We start from the raw sequence: 25,070 nt of genomic DNA on the forward strand, positions 1-25,070 counted from the left end.
CTCTACAAGTTAGCTGGCATTGCCCCTCCTGACGTGCGACGGGAAGTTGCTGCTAACGGTGAGAGAAATAAGGTTGAACACTGTGAAAGCCACCTACTGCATGACTATCAGCCTCCTCCCACCAGACTCAAATCAAGGAAGGGCTTCATGAGAACCACCACTCCTCTTGATGTTCCTCCAGCAACAGCAAGGGTGTCTCTCTGGGCAGCTAAACCTGGCAATTCCAACTGGATGGCCCCCCATGAGGGTCTTCCTCCAGGGGCAAACCAAGAATGGGCAACTTGGAAGTCCCTGAACAGACTCAGAAGTGGAGTGGGCAGATCTAAAGACAACTTGGCAAGGTGGCACTACCTGGAGGAATCCTCCACCTTGTGTGACTGTGGAGCAGAACAAACAACTCCGCATATGTATGCTTGCCCACAATGTCCTGCCTCATGCATGGAGGAGGAGTTGTTTAAAGCTACGGACAATGCGGTTGCTGTTGCCCGTTTTTGGTCTAAAACTATTTAGTTGCTTGTGATTTCCTTTTTTTTCATCATTTTAAAATGTATTTGTTATGCAATTCTTTTGACACGAAATAAATACACCTGTATGAAATATTTTCCTCAATAGGTAACTATTAGGGGTGTGCATAATATCATTTTTGTGTACTGTATTCAGAGGATTTGGATGATCCAACTGCTGAATCCCCAAAAACGGGCCTGGCAGGAGGCAGCCAAAGCCTTGGCCGATACGGATCACAGCAGCCAGATTGTTTACACTAATGGGAGCTTATGGGGTTGAGCGGCAATTGACTCAAAGCAGAGGCGGCAGCCTTGCATATCAGACACGCTGCGGCTCCTCGGCAGTCTTTTCCATCCCTTTCCAAAGCCCCCCACCCATACTCACTTGAAGCAAATGGGAACTCGCTTTACCAGCAGGCCTGCAGTTGTAAATGTGCCCTACAACTTAGGCAAGTTTCATGCTTATAGGCCTAAAACTGACAGAGAAACAAGTCTCTAATATTTCCCCATTGGCACCAGTGGACCAAATCTTAGGTAAAGGTAAAGGTTTTCCCCTGATGTTTAGTCTAATTGTGTCCAACTCTGTGGCTTGGTGCTCATCTCCATTTCTAAGACAAAGAGCCGGCATTGTCCGTACAGATCTTCAAGGTCATATGGCCAGCATGACTGCATGCAGCGCCATTACCTTCCCACCAGAGGGAAACCTATTGATCTACTCACATTTGCATGTTTTCGAACTGCTAGGTTGGCAGAAGCTGGGATAAATGGCAGAAGTTGGCAAAAATGGTCTGCAAGGATTTTAAATAAGGCTTTATTTAACTACAAAAAAACAGACATTGTCTAAAATCTGTGTGAAAGAATTCATATCGTAGCACATGCATACACACATATTAATCTGTGTGTATGTGTATGTGTATGTAGAAATAGTATTGTATGAAAAATGTTAGGCCTTTCAATGCGGTTAAAATGCAACTCCATCCAGGCAGAGTGTGTAAGTGAATAAGATATTTTTAAGGTATTCACATTTTAAAATGTTTAAAAGCAATGCTTTTGGGGTTCAATGCTTGACATACAAACAGATTCCCAGAGTATGGAGGAAAACTATGATTATTGCCATTTTAAAACCTGGTAAAGACTAATCCAATGCCAGGAACTATCGACCAATGTCCCTCTTATGTCATCTATATAAAGTATTAAATTGATTAGGATCTATTATTGAACCCCAACTTATTGCACAACAAGCAGGTTTCAGACCAGGGGAAAAATGTATAGCTCAAATTCTTAATCTGACTGAGTATATCAAGGAAGGCTTTGAGAAAGGTTGCGTTACAGGAACAGTTTTTGTGGCCCTTACGGCAGCCTAGGACATGGTGCAACATAGAAAAATGCTGCATAAAGTCTACCATATTATGTGGGACTACAATTTTACAAGACGTGTCCAGACCCTCTTAGAAAACTGCAGCTTCTATGTGGAGTTTCAAAGCAGGAAAAGAAGATGGAGGAGGCAAAAGAATGGTTTACCCCAAGACAGCTATCTTGCACCAACCTTGTTTAACATCTTTACAAACAATCAGCGACAGCCACCACTCAAAAAGAGCTTTATATATGCTAGTGACCTTGGTCTAACAACACAAGCAAAAGACTTTGAAACAGTCAAAAACCTACGTACTAATGCCTTGGAAAATCTCTCTAGCTACTACAAAGATAATCGCCTGAAGCCTAACCCTGCCATGTCGCAAGTGTGTGCTTTACACCTATGTAACTGTGAAGCCAACAGGAAATTTAAAGTTACCTGGGAAGGCCAAGAGCTCGAACACTAAATATCTTGGTGTCATCTTAGATCGAACACTAACATTTAGGAAACACTGTTTGAATACCAAGCAAAAGTTGATGCACACAATGACATACTGTGGAAACTTATTGGCATTGAATAGGGTTCAGACCCAAAATTAGTAAGAGCCCTGGCCTTGTCTTCCTCAACTGCTGGGTATGCCTGTCCTGTTTGGCACAAGTCTGCCCATGTGAAGCAACAGCAAGATTATCCCTCTGGGCAGCTAAACCACGAAATCCCAAATGGAAGGCCCCTATGAGGGTCTGCCTCCAGAGGGAAACCAAGAATGGGCAACTTGGAAGTCCCTGAACAGACTCAGAAGCAGAGTGGACAGATCAAAAGACAACCTGGCAAAATGGCATTACCTAGAAGAATCCTCTATCTTGTGCATCTGTGGAACAGAACAAACTACTCAGCATCTTTATGCTTGCCCACAAATGCCCTGCCTCATGTACAGAGGAAGAATTGTGGAAAGCTACAGACAAAGCAGTTGCTGTTGCCCGTTTTTGATCAAAAATTATTTAGCCACTTGTGCTCCCTCTATTTTATCAGTTTTATACTTATTTATGCAATGCTTTTGATACAAAATAAATGAATAAGCTATTCACATATTTGAAATGCCATTTTCAGGTACTCAGTATATACACATTGCAGCTAGATTAAGTTGTCCAAGGACTACAGCATTTTAAAATTTGTTTTTCTTTAAACTGCACTGTAAACTTCATATGGATATCATAATCTCCATGCAATTCAGTCTGTGATTAGTGAAAGCATAACTCAACACATTTTCTCTCTTCTATTCTTACATTATGGTTCGCCATAGTTCTGTTAATGCACAGTCAATGAACAGAGGGATATTTACCTCAGCATGCACCTTATAAATTATACAGGTAATAGTGTCACAGAATTATAGTGCTACAAGGGAACATTGAGTCCAACCACTTGCTCAATGAAGGATTTCCAGCTAAAGCATTGCAAATGTGTAGCTGTGAAGCTTTTTTTTTTTTCACAATGCCCAGACAAGGAGATCCCACTCATCTTTCTAGGCAACTAGTTTCACATTTAGGACTGTATCACAGCAAACAGGCAAACCAACATTGTAGCTAGAGTAAAATCCAAGAATGCGTGATTTTTGTATATATTTTGCAAAATAAAAATAAAAATACAAAAGCATTTTTTCTGCAAAAACATTTTTGGACAGATAACAGATAACTGGAGTTTACAGAAATTATTATATTTATTTATTGCAAATGTCCCCCATAAAATTTGTAAAAACTCAGTGGTTGACCATTTCTTCAGCAATTCAACTTCTCTGATCTAGTGTTGTGCTTTTGTATGGAATTGCTGTTTCATTCATTTCATCTCATTTTCATATTTGTTCCTGCTAACAAAAATGAGGCGCCTATATGAACAGAATGCTTCTTGATGAAGAAATGAATTTCATAATTATGTTTCCCATTCATTATCCTATATAAAAGCTTTCTAGTGCCTGTAACCCACAGGACTTGATTCATAGTGCTATGAAGCCCTTTCCATTTTCACAGGTAATATAAATTGGGTTGGCATTTCTGCTATTTTGTAACAGGGAAGAAATATGAATCCTTGAGCACAATGTTTATGCCATGAAGCAATTACGTCTTGGAAAAATCTAGGCAATAGTGTCTGGAAAGATATGGAGGAGTGTTTTTGAATTTTACTTCTGCTCTTGAAATCTTCCATATTCTTGAAACATAAGAAAGAGGCAATGGGAACATTCAATTAACTTTCTTAAGCAAAAGCTTTCACTATTTGCAAAAAAGTTGTACAGTTGGCAATCAACTTTCATGGGTTTCATACTTGAAGTTTTGATTATTTACAAGTTTGAAATCTGCCACCTCCTGAAGTTGGAATTGCCATGTGAACGTTCTCTCGACAGCTCCACCACCAGGAGATGAGTAAGAGGGCTGTTCAAGAGCCATGCATAGTGTGAGTCTCTGTTCCACCCAATATCTCCCTATATTTCTCGGATGAAGCACAAACTTTCAAAGGAAGTATTGGGGCAACAGGAACATGTAGCATAAAGGAAAAGGAGGGTGAATTGGATCTGCCAGGTAAATGAAGGTACAAGTTCAGGCAGAGCAGATTCCTCCTCTTTGTCCTTGTCACAAGTCTGTCTGGTATCTTCTTCCTTTCTTGACAAAACATAGAATCACAGCATACTAGTGAGGCCAGCCTCACATTGCTTCACTTACCACCCTTGGTTGGCCCCCTTTCCTTTTTCCCATGTTCCAAAAAAATCTGTTCCATCATGGCAAAAGAAGAGAAACATGGAGAGAAACATTCAGTACATAGGAAGAGGAGTAGGAAATGGATCTGCCAGGTAAATGGAGGCATGGGCAGGGATAGTTTTTTGCAAGTCTGTGTTCTACCTGATATCTTCCTTCCTTTTCTGGATTAAACAGAACTGTCCCATCATTAACTTACCTCACTGGACTGGGTCCTCTTCCTGTGTTCTTCATATTTATGTACCACCCAAGCAAAGGAAAATAAATTCTGGGGGAATATGTTGCACACGGTCAGGAGCCGATTTCTGCTGTTCGGGAAAACACCATAAATCTTCTCCATGACACTTTTAAGGTTGGTAAGAGGTGTTGCTGGGAGACTGTGGCTGAATCTACACTGCCCTATATCTCAGGATCGGACCCCAGATTATCTGCTTTTCCCAGATTACCAGACAATGTAGACTCATACAATTCAGTTCAAATCAGATAATCTGAGATCAGATCCTGGGATATAGGCAGTGTAGATCCAACCAGTGCTGGAATTGCTGAAACTCTTTCTTGTGGGAAAACGGTGATAAGAGACTTGTGGGGGGGGGGGGGGGAGAACTGAAATGAATGAGATTTTCCTGCTTCCTGCAGGGGGTTGGACTGGATGGCCCGTGAGGTCTCTTCCAACTCTACGATTCTATGATTCTATGATTCTATGAAATAAACAGGAGAAGAACTGAGCGTAGTGAGTAGAAAACCTGGGGCTTTTGTACGGAAATGGCATTAGCGACTTTTTGCTTGTTGTAGTAATGTAGGCGATAAATCTAATTCCAAGGAGTGACTTGTGGTAGGTTTCATTGCTGGTGAAGTTCTGCAGTGGCTGATACACACAGGAAGAGGAGGAGGAGGTGTCACATCCGCTGAGACCAATTCATTTTCTAGTTTGTCATGTATTACTTATCCACTCAATATCTTCTTTCCTTAGCCCACGAGACAGAGAGCTCAAAATATGCAGAAAGAGGGAAAGGATCTGGAATCTGCATAGTAAGTGATGTGGCCTATGGGAATGGCTCCCCTCACCTCCAAGACCATAGCAGAGGTACCCCATTGCCTACCAGCAGAAATATTAAGAGTTTTTCTACTTTCATGGGGGAGCTGCACCCTTAACCCTAACGTGGGTGAAGGGACAACTGAATTTCTCATGCTTGGAGCACTTTTAGTTATATTTCCACATAGCTAATTCAGAGGAAATTCAGACAACCTAAAGGAAAGTTCAATTACTAGAAATTTTAGGGAACTATCTCAATGCACAGTACTGATCAGCTGCCCTATTTTTTATTCACGCTTCACTTTCCACCACCTACTCAGTTTAGAAGAATATTAGAAGGATTTTTAAAATAAGAAATCATTATAAACTCTGTTCTTAAGTGAGAATGGGAAGGAGTTTTATTCAAGAACATTTTATGGTACCCAGTGTTTTCATGGTGTCAAAGAGTTTGTCTTCATACCTGACTGGTTCTCCCTACAAATTTCAGGCTCCACAAATGTGATGCAGGAAATTCTTGCAGTTCCCAGTCCCTTCTGAAGAAAGAAGAAAGAGGCTGCTCTAGTTTCTATCCCTGTGGCAGTTTCTATCCCATCCTATGCTGCGATAAAATCATTTATTGTCCATGCCCAACCTACGTAAGGTAAAGAGAGGACAAGAATAAGCAAGCTACCAATCAAAGATAAATTACAGAAGACAGCAGATAATAAAAGGGTGCCATGACTGGAAAGGTATTGTTGCCAGTTCCACTCCCTCCTATGGAATGTGAACTCTACAAAAACCTCTGTGTGATTTGCAAGACAAATAAATGTAGAGGTATCTACATTTTCTTGCCCATTAAAAAAATTTCCTAAAGAAAAAATGTACTCATTTTGTGATATATAGCACTGGCCTTAGACTAAACAGTGTTCTGGACAAGGATTAGCATTTTTGTATCTCCTCAGGCCCCTTCTACATTGCCATATAATCCAGATGATCAAAACAGATAATCAAGATTACCAGGTTTGACCTGGATTATATGAGTCTACGTTGCCATGTAACCCAACTCAAAGCAAATGATCTAGTTTTTATATGGCAGTATACAAAAGAGCCCCTTGAGGGAGTCAATAATAAATATTTCCTCCTCTAAATTTAACAATGTCAGTTTTTCAGACTGCCAAAGCTCTATGTAGATGCAAATCTGTAAAACCGTACCTTTCAAATAGACAGAACATAGAGAGAAAAACAATACACAATACACATAATATCTGTAATGTTGAGTTCCTTCTAGTAAAAGAAGTACCTTCGTTATGCCTTACAAATTTTCTGCCTGATATAGGTTTACAGATGGGACTAACCAGAGAAAAAGTAGTAGTAAACAGCAAGAAGTAAACTCATATTTTCCATTAATGTATAATTCAAGATATGTGTGAAAAGACATAATATGGAAACAAAGGTTCATTGTTCACAGTCTATGCTAAGTTTTTATTTATTTATATGTCTCCATCAGATAAAGCACATCAGTATATAGTTGACTGGGAGCATCAAGACCCCAAAGAAAATCGGCATGGTGCCAGCTAGGAATATTTTTGTAGAAAACTAAATTAGTGATTCGAGGCAGCAATTCTTCAATGTCTTTTGAATGTGCAATAATATCCTTCCCACCACTCCATACAGCTGTTGGCACCATCATCTCTTCTATTTTATAGAATGGAGGCTTGGTCTGTTGGGGGAGGGGGGGAGCAAAACAGAAAAAATATTGTTTAAAATATTTTCTTATTCTTCTTCTCTATACCATTCATTTTTAATATCATCAGAATTCTTTACTGGTTGACACTAGGCCTTTAAAAATCATTATTTGAGAGTTCCTTCCATCTTATCATCTATTATACCTGCATCTCTCCCATAATAATAAGTAATAAAACTCTCACATGAAAGGTTTAGCTATATGGCATTTGAAGTCTGATTATTTTACATAAACCTCCAGGTCTATTCAAACTTGCTGAGAAGGCACAGAATTATAATTCAAAGCACATTTAATGTTTTATCATCATATGTACTTAAAAAAACTTACTTGAAAACTTAAAATGTTGGCTTACATAATGATTTCATTATGTTTGTGTAAGAATCATCATCTGGATCTTAAACTGATTCCAGGACAGTGAAACCACTTTCTTCAATACCATTTTGAAACTGACTTAAGTGGTCAGTGTATATTCATGTTCAGCATTGTAATTACATAGGGATTGGTGAATCTGTTAATTTTGGTTTCTCTGTGTTTCTCTTGTTTTCTTTCCTTCACATTGTCCTACTTCAATTCAATTTGCTTTTTAAAGAAATAGCTCCACATAAATTCATATTCATTTCTCCTTATATAATGCTTTTTTGTGCATTCCTTTTCACAAATATGTCATGAAATGTCAATACAAAAGGGCATAAATTAGGAAAGTGCCAATTTGAGGGGGTCATTTAAAAATATGAAAAAGTGAAAAAAGTTAATATTTCAATTTTTTAAATTAAAAATAATTCTGACAAACTGGATGTGGTACAACCTTTTTCATAACGAAAGTTATGGAAGTTGTGCACAAGAGATGAAGAAACTATGTATATCCTGTTAAGTGAAAAAAATATTCAAATAAAAGACAAGTGAAAGCTTTTTGGGGAGGAACAGTACAATATATTAAGTGAAAATGGGCAAGAAGAAAATTAAAAAGGGAATTAATATCCCTAGAAATTACCTCAAAATGTACACATTGTGATTGCTTCATTTGATGTGTTCTTGCTGTTTAAGTTTATTGGAAGATAATGCACTTTTAATAACAACCCAAATCATACAATATTACAAGATATCTGCATGTGACAATTATCTTTTCTGCTTTCCTTACCATATTATACACAACTTTGTTCTCTTTTCCATAGTCAAAATATTTAAATTCTTTTGATTTCGCAATCTAGAGAAAAAGGAAAGAATTATATGCACTTTGAAAATCTGATGATCTGATTATAAGAATCATAGAATCACAGAATCATAGCATCGTAGAGTTGGAAGAGACCACATGGGTCATCTAGTCCAATCTCCTGCCATGCAGGAAAAGCACAAAGTACCCTTGACAGATGGCTACCCAACCTCTGTTTAAAAGCCTCCAAGGAAGGAGCTTCCACCACACTCCGAGGCAGAGACAGATTTTAAAGAAAGGAAGTTCTTTCAAATGTCTTTTGAAATCTCCTTCCCTGTAATTTGAACCCACTGCTCCAAGTTCTAGTTTCCAGGGTAGCAGAAAACACGCTTGCTCCCTCTTCCATTTGACATCCCTTCACATATTTATACATGGCAATCATGTCTCCTGTCAGCCTTCTCTTGTGCAGTTCTTTAAGATGCTCCTCATAGGGCATGGTTTCCAGAGCTTTGATCATTTTATTTGCCCTCCTCTGAACATCTTCCAGCTTGTGAATATCTGTTCTGAACTGTGGTTCCCAGAATTGGACACAGTATTCTAGGTGAGGTCTAACCAAAGAAGAATAGAGAGGCACCATGACTTCCCTCAATCTAGATTTTTGATGCAGCTCAACATACCATTGGCTTTTTAAGCTGAATGCATCACACTGTTGACTCATATTCAACTTGCTGTCCACTAAGACTCCAAGATCTTTTTCATATGGACTTTGTCAAGCTAGGCATAATCCATTCTGTATATTTGCATTTCTTTTGCCTAAGTGTAGTATCTTACATTTGTCCTTGTTGAAATTCATTTTGTTAGTTTTGACCCAGCTCTCTAATCTGTTGAGGTCAATTAAAATTCTGATCCTGTCCTCTGGAGTATTAGCTTTCCCTCCCAATTTGGTGTCATCTGCAAACTTGATAAGCACATCTTATAAACCTTCATCCAAGTCATTAATAAAGATGTTGAACAGAACTGGGACCAGGACCGAACCCTGCGGCACTCCACTAGTCATTTCTTTCGAGGATGAAGTGGAAGCATTGGTGAGCACCCTTTGGGTTCAGTCACTTAACCAATTACAAATCCACTTAATAGAAGCATTGCCTAGCTCACATTTGACTAGTTTGTTTGCAAACATAATTGCAAACATAATCTTAGCCGCAAGCAAATTAAATATCACAGGATTTCAGTTACAAATATTTACCAAACCCAATATTTTGGTGAAAGCTCTTTAGTGAAATAAAAATATTGCAACCTCTTTTTTAAAAAAAATCAATAACATATTTGTAGTCCCCATTTCTTGAGAATATTTAGCTATTTTGGTTCATGGCAAGCATTCTACATTACTAATGTTTTACACAATTTTTCATATCATAATTGATGCAGTTCTCATTGTGATATTAAAATGTTTAGAAAATAATTTCTAATTTATTTCTAAATAACCCTAACGAAACTACTTTTTAAAAAGTGGAAGAAAAATTTCACATATTCTTGTACATATACCAAACATTAAACTCTGCAAATATTGAACAGTGACGCATTTAGAATTGTAGAGAAAGTATTTATGAAACTACCTGGCTCCAGTGTCTTACTGTTTTTACAGAAGTAAAATCAGGATAGGTTCCCATATATACATCTGTTCGACTCTGGGGGAAAAGCAGATACACTTACAGTTTGTTGGTAATATTTGAAAGCCATTAATATATGAATAGCTATATAGATTTATGGCTGAGTGCACTACATCACAATCTGTCTCACATCTGCATCTACAATTCAGTATGAATTCAATATGGGACGTACATTCAGTTTAGATATCAGTATCATATTACCTACAGTAGTAAAACAATAGACAGTAATTTTGGAAGAATTAATAACATGAACTATTTGGGTGATAATGAAGAATGTGCTGTCACAAGCCCTGTTTTGGGAAACAAAGACAGCATCAAAATCAAGCAAAAAATGAAACAATATTGACTGACAACTGATAGAATGAGAGCAAACATGTCATTTTGCAGACTACAGTTTAGGAGTCAGTCTATCAGTGTAGTACTACTGCCACAGAGCTTTATGTCCAAAACCTGCTTTATATAACATTCTAAAAGTGTATTAGTCCACATCTTTATAATTTAAAAAAATGTGATCAGATGGTGTATGAATAGAGAGCACACTACCTGGCTTGTTTCAGGCTTCCTGGTGAGTTTTTTAATATGCTCTTTTGGGCTTGATGCATGTTACAGCACATATCGGTGATGTCCACTTTATGGACATCCCACCCTTGTGACAGCCTCAAGCAGCATTATATGGTCTGTGTAGATGCACCCTTAGTAAACATTTAAAAATATGAATCAGTTTATTATTTTTGCCCTTCTTTGTGATTATTTGAATTGTATGTCTTTTTTTATCAACGGAAAAAAACTCACTTACCACATTTAAATTATACTCATTAAAACCTGAAACAAGGAAAATTAGTTGGAGACATAATTTGTCTATTCCTGGATGGCTGCACAAATTGGCATTGATGGTTTTCAACTTGTTACTAAAAAATACGAATTCCTTATTGCCCCATAGATGCTGTAAAATAAAAACATACAAATTATTATGATTTTTAAACAAAGTATATCCAAATAGTGGTTGTTGTTTTTTTTTTAGTGAAGCTAGTTCATGTTCAAGGCAGCTCTCCACAGGCACTTATTGCAGCTTCGACAAGTATGACAATATACTAGTTTAGCACTGCATTGTTCCTACACAGGAGTGCTATCAACCTGAGACAGTGGCTACAGCTGTGCTGTCTAATAAAAAGAGAGAACATTGACATTTATCTTCATTTGCTGGATATCTACTTCATGGTTTGCTCCATGTGACCGAGTAAAGCAGCTTGGGAGGAACAAGCCTCCCCTTCCTCTCAAGTTGTTGGGCTCAGTCACATGGTAGTGAACCAGGATGTAAGAGATGGTGGAATTGGGTTGCTGGGAGGCAAAAGAGACAGTCACACCACCTACCCAGATGGCTGTGGGAACACAATCCTCGATCCAGTATAGGCATCCAAGATGGCGGTCCCCACTGCCCAAACACAGGGAAAAATCTAAATCAGGGGTCCCCAAACTAAGGCCCGGGGGCCGGATGCGGCCCTCCAAGATCATTTACCTGGCCCTCGCCCTCAGTTTTATAATATAATATTTTTATATCAGTTTTAATAATATAATATACAGTAGAGTCTCACTTATCCAAGATAAACGAGCTGGCAGAACCTTGGATAAGCGAAAATCTTGGATAATAATGAGGAATTAAGAAAAAAGCCTATTAAACATAAAATTACATTATGATTTTACAAATTAAGCACCAAAGCATCATGTTTTACAAGAAATTGACAGAAAAAGCAGTTCAATACACAGTAATGTTATGTAGTAATTACTGTATTTACGAATTTAGCACCAAAACATTGCAACATTTACTACAAAAACAATGACTACTAAAAGGCAGACTGCCTTGGATAATCCAGACCATTGGATAAGTGAAGCTTGGATAAGTGAGACTCTACTGTATTGTATATACATATAATATTGATAAAAATATTATAATGTTATACAATAGAATACTAATAATACGATATAATAATATTAATTATATGTTATATATTACACATAATATTACAGTGTAGTGGTATAGTTCACTATAGTAATATATAATGCTAATATTGTGCTATGCTAATAATATAATATATTGTATGTATATACAACGTGTAAGCCACTCTGAGAAGGCCAGGATATAAATGTAGTAAATAAATGCAGTAAATAAATAAATAAATAAATAAATAATGTTAGACTTAGGCTCGCCCAAAGTCTGAAATGACTTGAAGGCACACAACAGCAACAATCCTAATTCACTTGACTATCTCATTGGCCAGAAGCAGGCCCACGCTTCCCATTGAAATCCTGATAGGTTTATGTTGGTTAAGATTGTTTTCATTTTTAAATATTGTATTGTTCTTTCATTGTTGTTGTTGTTGTTTTGCACTACAAATAAGACAAATATGCATTGTGCATAGGAATTTGTTCGTATTTTTTTCAAATGATAATTCGGCCCCTCAACAGTCTGAAGGATTGTGGACAGGCCCTTTGCTTTAAAAGTTTGAGGACCCCTGATCTAAATCATGGAGCAAGAGCAAGACTTTCCCCTATTTTTTAAACCTGGGATGCAGCTGCATTATACAACTTACTGCTTTTTAACCTGTGTTTGATGTGGATGCGCACACACTAATACAAGTGTACACTGCATTATATGGTAGAGTAGAACTGCCCTCTGTTCTAATGTTGTAATATTACTTATATTAAAAACCTGGTAATGGGAAATAAAGTTTTTGCTACAAAAATGATTAAGCGTAAAATATATTTAGAATTGTTAATGCCAGGTTTAAATATAACAACAGGACCTGATTATGTAAAACTTAAGGCATTATGTTTGCAAAATGAACAAATCAAAAAACACTTAGAACAGTATGCTTGGAATACTAAAAGGTATTTTGTTAACATTCAATATGAACATGGAGAATTCCAGAGGATTGCAGATCAAGAAAGCTCTCTGACCTAATGTAATTGGTGGGATATTTTCAAACAATATTCACCAAAAGCCTCATTCTTTTTTATTTAATGATTCACTCAATTGTAATGATTATAATGTTGCTAATTATAGTGGTTTTATGGACATGTGTTTTGTTTCAGAAACTGAGATCTGTACAATTGAAAATTGAAGCTACAGTAGAGTCTCACTTATCCAAGCTAAACAGGCCGGCAGAAGCTTGGATAAGCGAATATCTTGGATAATAAGGAATAATTAAGGAAAAGCCTATTAAACATCAAATTAGGTTATGATTTTACAAATTAAGCACCAAAACATCATGTTATACAACAAAATTGACATAAAAAGTAGTTCAATACGCAGTAATGTTATGTTATAATTACTGTATTTACGAATTTAACACCAAAATATCATGATATATGGAAAACATTGACTACAAAAATGGCTTGGATTAAGCTTGGATAAGCGAGGTTTGGATAAGTGAGACTCTACTGTACTTTATAATCCCTGCATGTTGATTTATAAATGTAGTTATAAATCAAGAGAGGGAATATATGATAAATATGATGAGTAGTTTGAATGAAACTGTTTGAAATGACAACTGTGCCAAATCCAGGACTGCTGTTCACTAGCCAAGAGCCAGGGCAGTCCACATCTAACTGTCTCTGAATGGTTACCACCACCACTCCTAGCTACCCTGTTTCCTGAAAAATGAGACAGGGTCTATATTAATTTTTGCTCCAAAATATGTGTTAGGGCTTGTTTTCAGGGGCAGCCATATTTTTTCTAAATTGACTTTTTAAATGAATTATATCTAGGGCTTATTTTTGAATTAGGGCTTATATTTCGAGCATCCTCAGAAATGCTGAAAAATCATTATAAGTCTTATTTTCAAGGTAGGTTTTATTTTGGGGGAAACAAGGTAGCTACAAAGTTTTTTCCAAGCTCTTAGCTTGGGTGTTTCTCTTGACATCAGAACTGCATGGCCAACAAGGAGGATGAGAGATTCCCTCCTAATGCAATCCCCCTTCTTCTCACTGGTTGTGTGTTCAGGAGCTCAGATGAGTGCAGGGAAAAGCTGATGGCATCGGTGTCTGGACTCCAGATTGGGATGAACAGACTCAATTCTTCTGTCCAGATTCTGTCAAAGCCCTGGGAAATGTCCCAGAAACTACTGAATAAGGCCAGAGTTTTTTGCAAATGTGGATAAGTCCTAGGTTTTCCTCTGAGATTATTTACAAAGTGAACCTCAAAGTAAAGGTTCTCCCCTTCATCTATTTAAGAATGGAAGTGCGTATTGCATGGGGAAACTATTCCTCCACAGAATTCTTCTGATATTCAAACATCCCTACTAGGGAGTTATTTTTTCTCATTTATATGCATTTATCTATATATATAAAAGGATAAAGTTGCGGGCGCAGTGACTATAACAACAAAACTAAACATCCCAGAAATACGAAACTTGGCAACACAATGCAAAAGCCTTGCCTCCCGGTTACAACAACACAATCACACCACAAAACCACAATCCGGACTCACAAAACTCACAACAACACATCATGACTATAACAACACAACTAAACGCCCTAGAAATACAAAACTTGGCAACACAATGCAAAAGCCTTGCCTCCCGGTTGTAACAACACAATCACACCACAAAACCACACTGGACCCACAAAACTCACAACAACGCATCGTGACTATAACAACACAACTAAACACCCCAGAAATACAAAACTTGGCGACACAACGCAAAAGCCTTCCCTCCCGGTTGTAACAACACAACCACACCACAAAACCACAATCCGGACCCATAAAACTCACAACAATGCATCGTGACTATAACAACACAACTAAAGGCCCCAGAAATACGAAACTTGGCACACAACTAAATGCCCCAGAAATACAAAACTTGACAACACAACGCAAAAGTCTTGCCTCCTGGTTGTAACAATACAACCACACCACAAAACCACAATCCGGATGCACAAAACTCACAACAAAGCATCGTGACTATAACAACACAACTAAACGCCCCAGAAATACGAAACTTGGCACACAACTAAATGTCCCAGAAATACAAAACTTGACAAGACAATGCAAAAGCCTTTCCTCCCAGTTGTAACAACACAACCACACTACAAAACCACAATCCGGACCCACAAAACTCACAACAACTCATTGTGACTATAACAACACAACTAAACGCCCCAGAAATACAAAATTTGACAAAACAACGCAAAAGCCTTGCCTCCCGGTTGTAACAACACAATCACACCACAAAACCACAATCCAGACCCACAAAATTCACAACAACGCATCATGACTATAACACTACAACTAAAAGCCCCAGAAATACGAATCTTGGCAAAACAACGCAAAAGCCTTGCCTCCCAGTTGTAACAACACAATCACACCACAAAACACAATCCGGACCCACAAAACTCACAACAATGCATCGTGACTATAACACTACAACTAAATGCCCCAGAAATACAAAACTTGGCACACAACTAAATGCCCCAGAAATACAAAACTTGACAACACAACGCAAAAGCCTTCCCTCCCGGTTGTAACAACACAACCACACCACAAAACCACAATCTGGACCCATAAAACTCACAACAATGCATCGTGACTATAACAACACAACTAAACCGGATGGCCATCTGTCTGAGAGGTTTGGGTGGGTTCTTCCTCCATGACAAAAAGAAAGAAAGGGGTTGGACTGGATGCAAACTACAAATTCCAGCACCCCATGGCATGGAGTCCATGCATTTCAATTAGAGGCCTCTTCCTTCTCCCTTTCCCTGCCATCCAACCCACTGGCCCAGTTCCATGGCTCTGCAGGCAGGAAAGGCTCTAAGAATCAGCCATGCACTGAGTCTACAAGGCCATTCAGTGCTCATCCACCTCCCCAATCCCTACATTCACACTTGGCCTCCAAAAAAACAATTACAATAATAACAATGACAACAATAACAATAAGAATCAATACCATCACAGACAAGAAGCAGCCAGGCACTGAGGCTGAAAGGCCAGTCAGTGCTACACTGGGCCTCCAAAAAACAATACAGTAGCATCTAACTTATCCAGCCTTCATGACCACTACAACAACAACAATAATAAACACCTACACAGGCAAAAAAAAAAGACTATTGTACCACAATAAGATGTAAACCGCACTCAGCAGAATCAGACATCACGATTAACAACAAACCAAAGACAACAGGGATCTCAAGCAATTATCAATCAACAAAAAAATGAAGAAGGTAACAGACTTAAAATACTACTACTAATGTGAGTATAAAGAAGGGTGGAGGTCACACCATAAATACAACCTAATGTAGACTGACCAACACCACCAGACTAAGCCACAGCAACGCGTGGCCGGGCATAGCTAGTAATTTATATGAATGAAAACAGTATTTCATTCACAGGAAATTTTCAGTAAATAAAAAAAATTCACCATGAAGCCATTGATTTTCCTTCAGAGAATAAAATTTCTGTAACAGTTTAAGATTTTTGAAAATTGCAAAAAAAAAAAATCTTCCTGGTCTATTAATAAAAATAATTACAAATTTTCCTTTCAGCTACACTTCATTAGGTGACTGTCCCAACACTGAACACATACAATGAAATGATGAAAAAGAGACACCTGAAAAATACATACTGTTTTGACTCTATCATGAAGGGACACAATCATTTTCATGAGTCCCTTGGTTCGCACCAATGTATAGGGAGGAGAAAAGCACATAAAGAGCTTGATTTTTTTAGCAATTTGTGGCATGGCTGTGAAAGAGATAAAACCTGTAGAGAAATGTAAAAGTTTCAGTTGTGAAAAGTTGAAGATTAAGCATAGTTTTTATTCATGCATGGGCTGCTGGGGTTTCAGTGATTTTTTTCTGTCTGGTTTCTGAGTTGTCAAACTTAATAATAGTGATAACATTGATATATTTCCCTCTTTCTCTAACAATATGAACCTTTAAACTAATTTTACAGATGCTGTTTTTCTTAGGTATTTCAGGATGTGGGTTAGAGAATAGAAATAAGGGGAAGTAACTCAGGAGGGTTTTTTTTGTAATAAGGATATATTGAAGTTATATTACAATATGTGATATGTACAAAACTTTAGTTCTTCCACTATTTTTTTGTATGCTGACAAAGTTCTTCCAAACCATATGCAATCTGAGGCTTTTAAAAACAGCCTTTGCTAAGAACTATCTTTCTCCAATGAGGCTTTACTTGTACCATAACCACACCTTTCGTGGAATTTCAGGAACAATCTATTTGTTGCCTTATCATACTACATCCTTCCTGTGTATTTTCATCACCCTTGCCATTTTCCTTCTTTTGTTATCTTAGAGGGCTCAAAAAAGAAATGAGGTGCATTTGTGCAAGAGAATCTACCTCTGGATTTCTGTTTGATTGCAATGCTGCCATGAGCCCATGTGGGGCTGCTCTTGAGTGTCAGTAGTCTGGACTGATCCCAGAAGTCCCAGCAGAACACTCTTCAGGCCATCCAAGCATGGATCGGCCTTGCTGGACAGCCACTCTTATCTGTGTCATGTTGTTGTCAGCATAGTACAGGCCATGGAGTTCCAAAGAGCTCCTGGCCATTCCTGGATGCCTTTGCTGATGTAAAGGCAAGGGAAAGCAACCCATGACTTCGGGAAGGGGAAGGCAAAAGGAGGACATAATCCAACTCCTCTCTCTGAGTAGTTATATTTGCTTATATTGACAAAAGCACTCAAAAGTGTTTTGGAGCCTCACAGTTGCAACTACAGTTTTGAATCTTAACTCACCCAGCTCTTTCTAATATCCTGAAGTTCAGGGCTGCTCTATAGCTTTCCCTGACTTTCCCTAACATGGAAGACTACAATGTTAAATAGCTGTGCCCTGTACTGGGGGCAAGATTACTCTGTACATAATAGGAAAATAATGTTTTATTAGACAGATCTAAATCTGATCAATCAAATTCCTTTGATTTTAAAATAGTTAAGCTCTGTCAGCTAAAGGCCAATAATATATCCTGCTTTCAAATATGAGCTGAAATATGAAGTCTTCGTGTTAAAAAGATGTCCCCTGGCAACATACAAAATCTCAATTGTGAGCATTTTTAAAATGTGGTTTCTATTTTCTAGACATCTTGACAACTCAAAAAGTATATAGTGATAAATTCTATTCCATTCATCTCAACTTACCCAATGAACCACCCTGGGAATGGCCAATATAATGTAATTTATCTTGCTGAGTTTTCTTCAGGATAAAGTCGATGGTGGCTGGAATGTCATACATTGCCTGTTCATGAAAACTGTAACAGACACACACAACAACAACAATTTCACATAATTGGCACTATCTGAACTAGGTAGACTACAGAGAGAAAACTAAGAAATCCCAATCAGGAGGCCTCGTGGTGGTGTGTTTGGTTGGGTGGATGTGCTGTTCTATGCACCAAGAACATGTGTGTGTGTGTGTGTGTGTGTGTGTGTGTGTGTGTGTGTGTTCATTGGTCAACCTCTGCCAACGCCAAAGAGCAACCATAGTGACTGCTGCCCAAAACAGAACATGGAGCAGACAGGAGTAGTAATGCCTTATCATCACTTGTATTTTTCTAATTGAGGTGTCCAGGTCCTCATCAGGCTTCATGGTCTGACTGGACTTGAATAACTGGAAATAGGCCTGGAACATATAGGGAACATAGTCTCATTTGGTTATCCCTCTTCATTTCTCTACTGGTGTGTGTGTGTTTGTATTGAAGCCTCTTTCCTATTGATAGTTTCATCATTACATTTTTAAAACTGTGTGGCCTTACAGCATTAGCTGCCACAGCTAGTCATTATTTGAAGAGGTTGGAGCCAATTTTGATGGAGTGTACTTGCTATTAGTTCAAAGAACAGATCAGGAAAAACCAAAAGGAATGCAGTCAATATTTTGTCAATTTATAACACATCTTCTCTAACCATTAGTGATTGTCTATAACTAATTTTCTTTTGTCCGAAAATAAGATTTTTCTAATGTTGTATTGCTGTAGGGTCAATCCACCCAAGCTATAGTAAAAAAGTGTCCCTTGAACGTACCTGAAATTCCAGAATTCTTCTTGATTGATTGATAGGTTCTGGTGTCTTCTAGACCATGTGGTCCCTCTGTTATTTATTATCCATACATCATAGCCAGCATCAGCTAGAAAAAATCCCAAACTATTGTTTGGAATATTTGCGAGCCAGCACCTAGCTTCAGCCAGGACTCCAGGTACTAACAACACAACTGGCCTAGGCTCTGTTAAAGAAAGTCAGAAACAAATGACTGGATCATGTATGTTAACTTTTGTCTAGGAAGATTTATTGCCCCAACCCACTCTTTCAGTGCTTCTATTCTTGCTGTTGTAGAGATCAGTAAGTGATACATGTAAATCTTTAGAGAATAAATGACTGTTGTTTATTGTAAAATTAATTTCAGGGCTAACCTTCTTTTATCATGCAAATGTCAATACTTAAAAGAATATTAACAAGCTATGCATAGATAAGACCAGAGCTTTTGTTTGACTAGGGATGCACATTTCATGAAAAATGACAAAAAGTTTTTCTTTACTGGGTAAAATTATGATAGCTTTTCTTCATTTTTCTGATTTTCCACATTGTGCAGGCAAAACTACCATTATTGCACAAAATACAATTACACAAAAGTGTTCTAAAATATTTAAAAGTTTAAAAGATAAATTTTCCATATAATATGCTGACATGAATTACAATACTGAAGCTGAGAAATATGGTGAATATGTTTTACATTCCTGTATTCACACACGTATTACATATTACATATTTTACTCAAACACATACTAAAAAGTGTGGGATTGTAGTTCTCATACAGTTTAGTAGCTCCTATTTCAATGCACTTCTACTGATACACACATAAAGACACATCTCTACATTATTTCTATGGGGCAAGGAAGCATAAAATATAATTGCTTCTTGCTTCCCTTAAATTATCTAATCTCTCTCCCTCTCCCGCTCCTTTGTCTGGTGTTTATCTTCTACTACCCCCCTCTATCTCTCACTCTGAAAAAATAGAGCCTGACTACATCTTAGGATGGGGAAAATGAATTCTGGAAAGATAATGTCCATTAGGATGAATATGAGGAGACAGAACTACTTTCAAACAGTTTGACAAAATACTAGCATTACATATAATATGAATATTACAAAAATACCTGACATCCCAGGATTGCGTAATCCATGTGGAATTCTGTTTGCCTTGAGATAATACCCATCCTCAGTCAGGATTTCATATTCTTCACTGGGGTATCCCCAGTATTTGATAATTTCATTCTGCAACAAATCAGAAACTCACTGAAAATTGCTGAGTATCCCAAAATAGTTTCAAGTAAGGTTATTAAAGTTATTATTTCAAGTAAGGAACCCCAGTGGCGAAGTGTGTTAAAGCACTGAACTGCTGAAGTTGCAGACCAAAAGGTCCCAGGTTCAAACCCCGGGAGTGGCGTGAGCAGCCGCTGTTAGCTCCAGCTTCTGCCAACCTAGCAGTTCGAAAACACGCCAATGTAAGTAGATCAATAGGTACTGCTCTGGCGGGAATGTAAGGGCACTCCATGCAGGCCACATGACCTTGGAGGTGTCTACGGACAACCCCGGCTCTTGGCTTAGAAATGGAGATGAGCACCAACCCCCAGAGTCAGACATGACTGGACTTAACGTCAGGGGAAACCTTTACCTTTACCTTTAAGGTTATTAGACCTGAATCCTCATAATATGATAGATGAAATGTTTTTTTTTTAAAAAAATGCAAAAACATGGCCATACAGCTTCTAGAACATGGCCATCCCAAAGGGAAATGTACTGGATCTTTAAGTTTAAAACCTTTTCCCCTCAGGGACTTAATGAATCACTTAATTTTAGCTGTTTCCTTTAAGTTACCAAATACTCTTTAAAAACCTTTGAATGAACCTCCAGAATCACTCGTAGTTGAAATCACCACAAGCAGAGTCACTCCTTGCAATCAATTAGGCACTATGTAAGTATATAACAGTTATATGGGTTACCTTTACTTCTGTTAATAATGCTGGTAAAATACTTGTTACTCTATGTTTTGTTTTAGATAATAGTTCATTGTTGCTGAGTATACCAACTCCTGAAGAAGGGGATTTTCTCCCCGAAACAGGGTACAAAAATACCTGGGAACCCCTGTAGACTTGGGACTTTATTTGGAGTTTACTTACGAAGACTTTCTTGAGAGCTGTGCTCCATCTTTATTTTCTTCATTCCAGTATACAGCAACATGACCAACCATCTGTTTATTTTGTTTGGAAGATATTTTCATTGACTTTGTATCCCTGAAGCCTATATACATTGAAACTAATATCAGACTTGGATAATTTTTGTGTTAGAGCTGTTGTTCCTTTTCATTTTGTCTGGTACTGCCAAATTGAGCTTTGTACGGGGAACTTTAATAATACTATATGCTATTTGGACATATTTTCTTTGTGCATAGACCATCTTGTGTTTGTGTAGATACAAGTATTCTGGGATTTTGTATAGTCATGCAGCCCGGAAAACATACAACAACCCTATGATCCCGGCCATGAAAGCCTTCGACAACACAATGCAAAAACAGCCTCACACCAATCTTAATGTTTTACAAAATCTGTCAAAGCATTAATTTTGAGAGCTGGTGTACATACAGTGATATAGAGTGGATCTATACTGTTGAACAAATGAAATGACACCACTTTAACTATCATGGCTCAATCCTATAGAATCACAGCACCTTAGGAGCCCCCGGTGGCCAAGGGGATAAAAGCCTCGTGACTTGAAGGTTGGGTTGCTGACCTGAAAGCTGCCAGGTTCGAATCCCACCCGGGGGGAGTGCGGATGAGCTCCCTCTATCAGCTCCAGCTCCATGCGGGGACATGAGAAAAGCCTCCCACAAGGATGGTAAAACATCAAAACATCCAGGCGTCCCCTGGGCAACGTCCTTGCAGACGGCCAATTCTCTCACTCTAGAAGCAACTCCGGTTGCTCCTGACACGAAAAAAAAAAAAACAGCACCTTGAGGGCCCTTCCAGACAGGCCCAAAATGAGGGTCCTATCTCGCTTTTATTTGAGGTTTCCTAATGAAGCCTCAGGTAAAAGTGAATTAATTTACTACACATTAATTAAACATCTGTAAAGAACCAGACCTTAAGCTCTTTCCAGGTGTGAGCTCTGTGGGGATTGACTCCTGGGACCGCTTCCACAGTCCTGGGGGTCATTCCCCACAACTATCCCGGTTCTTTGGACTCCTGGAGCTGAAAGGAGTGAGAAGGAGCCCACCCCCTCCCCCAGCTCCCCACTACCCCCTCCAAAAAAAGTACCAAAGGGACCTGCTGGAGTAAGTTTGTGGGGGGGGGGGTGTAAGACTGGTATAGTTGACCTAGGAAGGCATGTAACCACTCCCCGAGGTAAAAGCCTGGGATTGTGGGAGGGTGTGAAGACAGAAACCCAGGAGGAAGCAGGTTATTTTCACCCACCTCCTCCCAGGTTTCTACCCAGCGTAAAAGGATCCTAAGGAAAAAACAGGTTAAAATACAGTAAATACAAAAATAATCATGGGAGTTATGGTTTTACAAGGTTTTTAGACTTCTCTGTCAAATGGTGGTAGTGTCTCACTAAACAACAACTCCCATGGTTACATAGCATTGAATCATAGCAATTTAAGTGATGTTAACCTGCATTAACTCTGTATTGTAGCTACAACCAAAGTAAAATACTGAAAAGGCACCCAGAGATTCTTGCACTGTAATTTTGGATCTGGCACTAAAATCTGCTTAAGAGGATCCCATGTGTCATTATTTTTAAGTGTTAATCCCCACCTTTTTCATATGGTAAAATGGGACATTTTCAATCTAATTACTTTAAGGACTAAGTATCAAGTCAGATTGCGAAAGGAATGTGTGAATGTGGTTGAAAATGTGGTTGAGATCAGCCAAACAGGGCTGGAATGAGGTGTTGTCTATGACTTTTATGGAGAGTTTTTTTGGAATTGAAAATTTGGGTTTGCAAGCCACCCACTTAGTTAGGAATATGAATATATTCAGTCTTGTCTCAAAAATAACAACCTGTTTGTGTCAGACCAGATAATTTTGCACACAATTGGTTGAAAATGTCAAGGATTATGTGCATGGAATATATTTATTTATTTGTTTACTGTATTTCTATCCTGGTCTATCTCACCCCGAGAGGGACTCAGAGTGGCTTACGGCTTGGCACAATTTGATAGAATAGGAAAAAAAGGTTTCAATCTCAAGATTAAGGAGTGTTCTTCTGTCCCTCAAAGCCCCATAAGGCAGCATGAAGCAACTCTTAACAATGCTCTATATGTACTAGACTTGGCATCCAATGTAATATCCTTAGAGCCCTAATGCTGAAGATCTTTATGTTGATGACTACAAAACTGAATTTGCAAAGATAGCCAAACAATCCAGGCATGAAAATATGGCAGAGAATGAAGGCACATAAAGATACTAATGGCATATATGAACTTGCAAAGGTGAATCTAATAAAAGCCTAGGCATAAAAGATAGCTGTGATTAAATAAGGTGTGTTTGCTGTGTGAGGCAAAAGGAACAGGACCTAAATTTCCCAAAAGAGAGACATGGCACCCTCTAGAGTTCATTCACAGAGATGTCCAGAACATGAAAAACAAAATCTATTGCTGTGAACAGGTATTTGCTCCAATAAAGGACCAAAGCATTATTTTGCAATTATTTGAGTAATCAATTTATCAGGAAATCAGAAATTCTCAGAACAGATCATGGATGTGAAATTGCCGGACTTCCTCAAAAAAGGAGGCATTAAACATGAGACTGCTGCCCCATATTTCATGGTACAGAATGGCGTGACAGAAAGGAGAACTCACTCCCTAAAGGAAATGGCAAGATGCAAGACTGTGGACGCAGAATTGCAACAGCAACCTACTTGTAAAATAGACAGCAAAATAAACCAAAAGGGAACACACATTAAGAACCATGGAACGGGTAAAAAGCCAGTGTGGGACACCGGAGAGGAGTCTGAGGCTTATGCATATATCCTGAAAAGTAAAAGAACCAATTTTGGTAATAAAAATGTGTATATTTGTGAAATATGCACTAGGATGCCCAGTCAAAAGATTGTCATAGCCAGAGCAGTGTACCTTCATAAGACTGAGGCACAGAGGAAGTGTTGGATGGCAAATCCTGTATATCAGGTATGGGAAAACCCAAACCTTGGGACCAGATGTAGCCCCTTGCGCTCTTTTCTCAGTCCCTCCTCTCACCTACTTATCCTTCCTTCTCTCTTTCCCTCCTCCTCCCCTCCTTCCCTTCCTTCCTTACCCCCTCTTTCTCCTTCTGTCCTTCCTTCACTTCCACACTTTCATCTTTCCTTCCCTCTTTTCTCCCTCTTTCCCTTTCTCCTTCTTTCCTTCCTTCCTTCTCTCTTTCCACCCAACCTCCTTCCCCTCTCTTCCCTCTCTACATTTTCTTCCACCCTTCTTTCTTTCCATGCTTCCCTTCCTCCCTCCCTCTCTTCTCTTTTTTCCTTCCTTCTCTTTTTTCCTTCCGCCCTTCCTCCTGAGGCTGTTTAGCTGGGAGAAGAGAAGGTAGAGCGGGAATATGAGATCCATGTCTCAAGATTTAAAAGAGTGTCCCATTGAGGAGGAGGGAGGGGGAACACTGACTCTCTGCTGTTCTAGAGACCAGGGCACAAGGGAGCAATGAATTCAAATGGCAGGCAAAGAGATTCAACTGAAAAGATTAGGAAGAACTTCCTGAGAGTAAGAGCTGTTGGAGAGTGGCATAGGCTGCCTTGGAGTGTGGTGGAGTCTCCTTCTATGGAGGCTTTTATACAGAGGCTGTCTATCGGGAGTGCTTTGATTGTGCTTTCTTGCATGACAAGGGGTTGAACTGGATGGCCC

At 38.6% G+C, this 25,070-nt stretch overlaps 1 protein-coding gene across 2 annotated transcripts in view; it reads right to left on the bottom strand.

Moving 5' to 3' along the window:
- Nucleotides 1-7,064: 7,064 nt before the first annotated feature.
- Nucleotides 7,065-25,070, bottom strand: part of LOC100552476 (lysosomal acid lipase/cholesteryl ester hydrolase) — a 30,260-nt gene continuing 12,254 nt past the window's right edge. Inside the window, exons 3-10 of one of the 2 annotated variants that reach the window (XM_003224369.4) lie at nucleotides 20,335-20,452; nucleotides 19,205-19,403; nucleotides 18,326-18,435; nucleotides 16,795-16,931; nucleotides 10,971-11,117; nucleotides 10,121-10,192; nucleotides 8,493-8,558; nucleotides 7,065-7,330 (exon numbers count right to left, since the gene is read on the bottom strand). In XM_003224369.4, coding sequence (XP_003224417.2) covers nucleotides 7,097-7,330; nucleotides 8,493-8,558; nucleotides 10,121-10,192; nucleotides 10,971-11,117; nucleotides 16,795-16,931; nucleotides 18,326-18,435; nucleotides 19,205-19,403; nucleotides 20,335-20,452 — 1,083 coding nt within the window. In that variant the 3' untranslated portion in view covers nucleotides 7,065-7,096. Of the gene's footprint in view, nucleotides 7,331-8,492; nucleotides 8,559-10,120; nucleotides 10,193-10,717; nucleotides 11,118-16,794; nucleotides 16,932-18,325; nucleotides 18,436-19,204; nucleotides 19,404-20,334; nucleotides 20,453-25,070 lie in introns of those variants that run through there. The other variant, XR_001730648.2, reaches the window with a different exon arrangement.

Source organism: Anolis carolinensis, chromosome 3, assembly GCF_035594765.1.
Source record: "Anolis carolinensis isolate JA03-04 chromosome 3, rAnoCar3.1.pri, whole genome shotgun sequence".
Taxonomy (NCBI): Eukaryota; Metazoa; Chordata; class Lepidosauria; order Squamata; family Dactyloidae; genus Anolis; species Anolis carolinensis.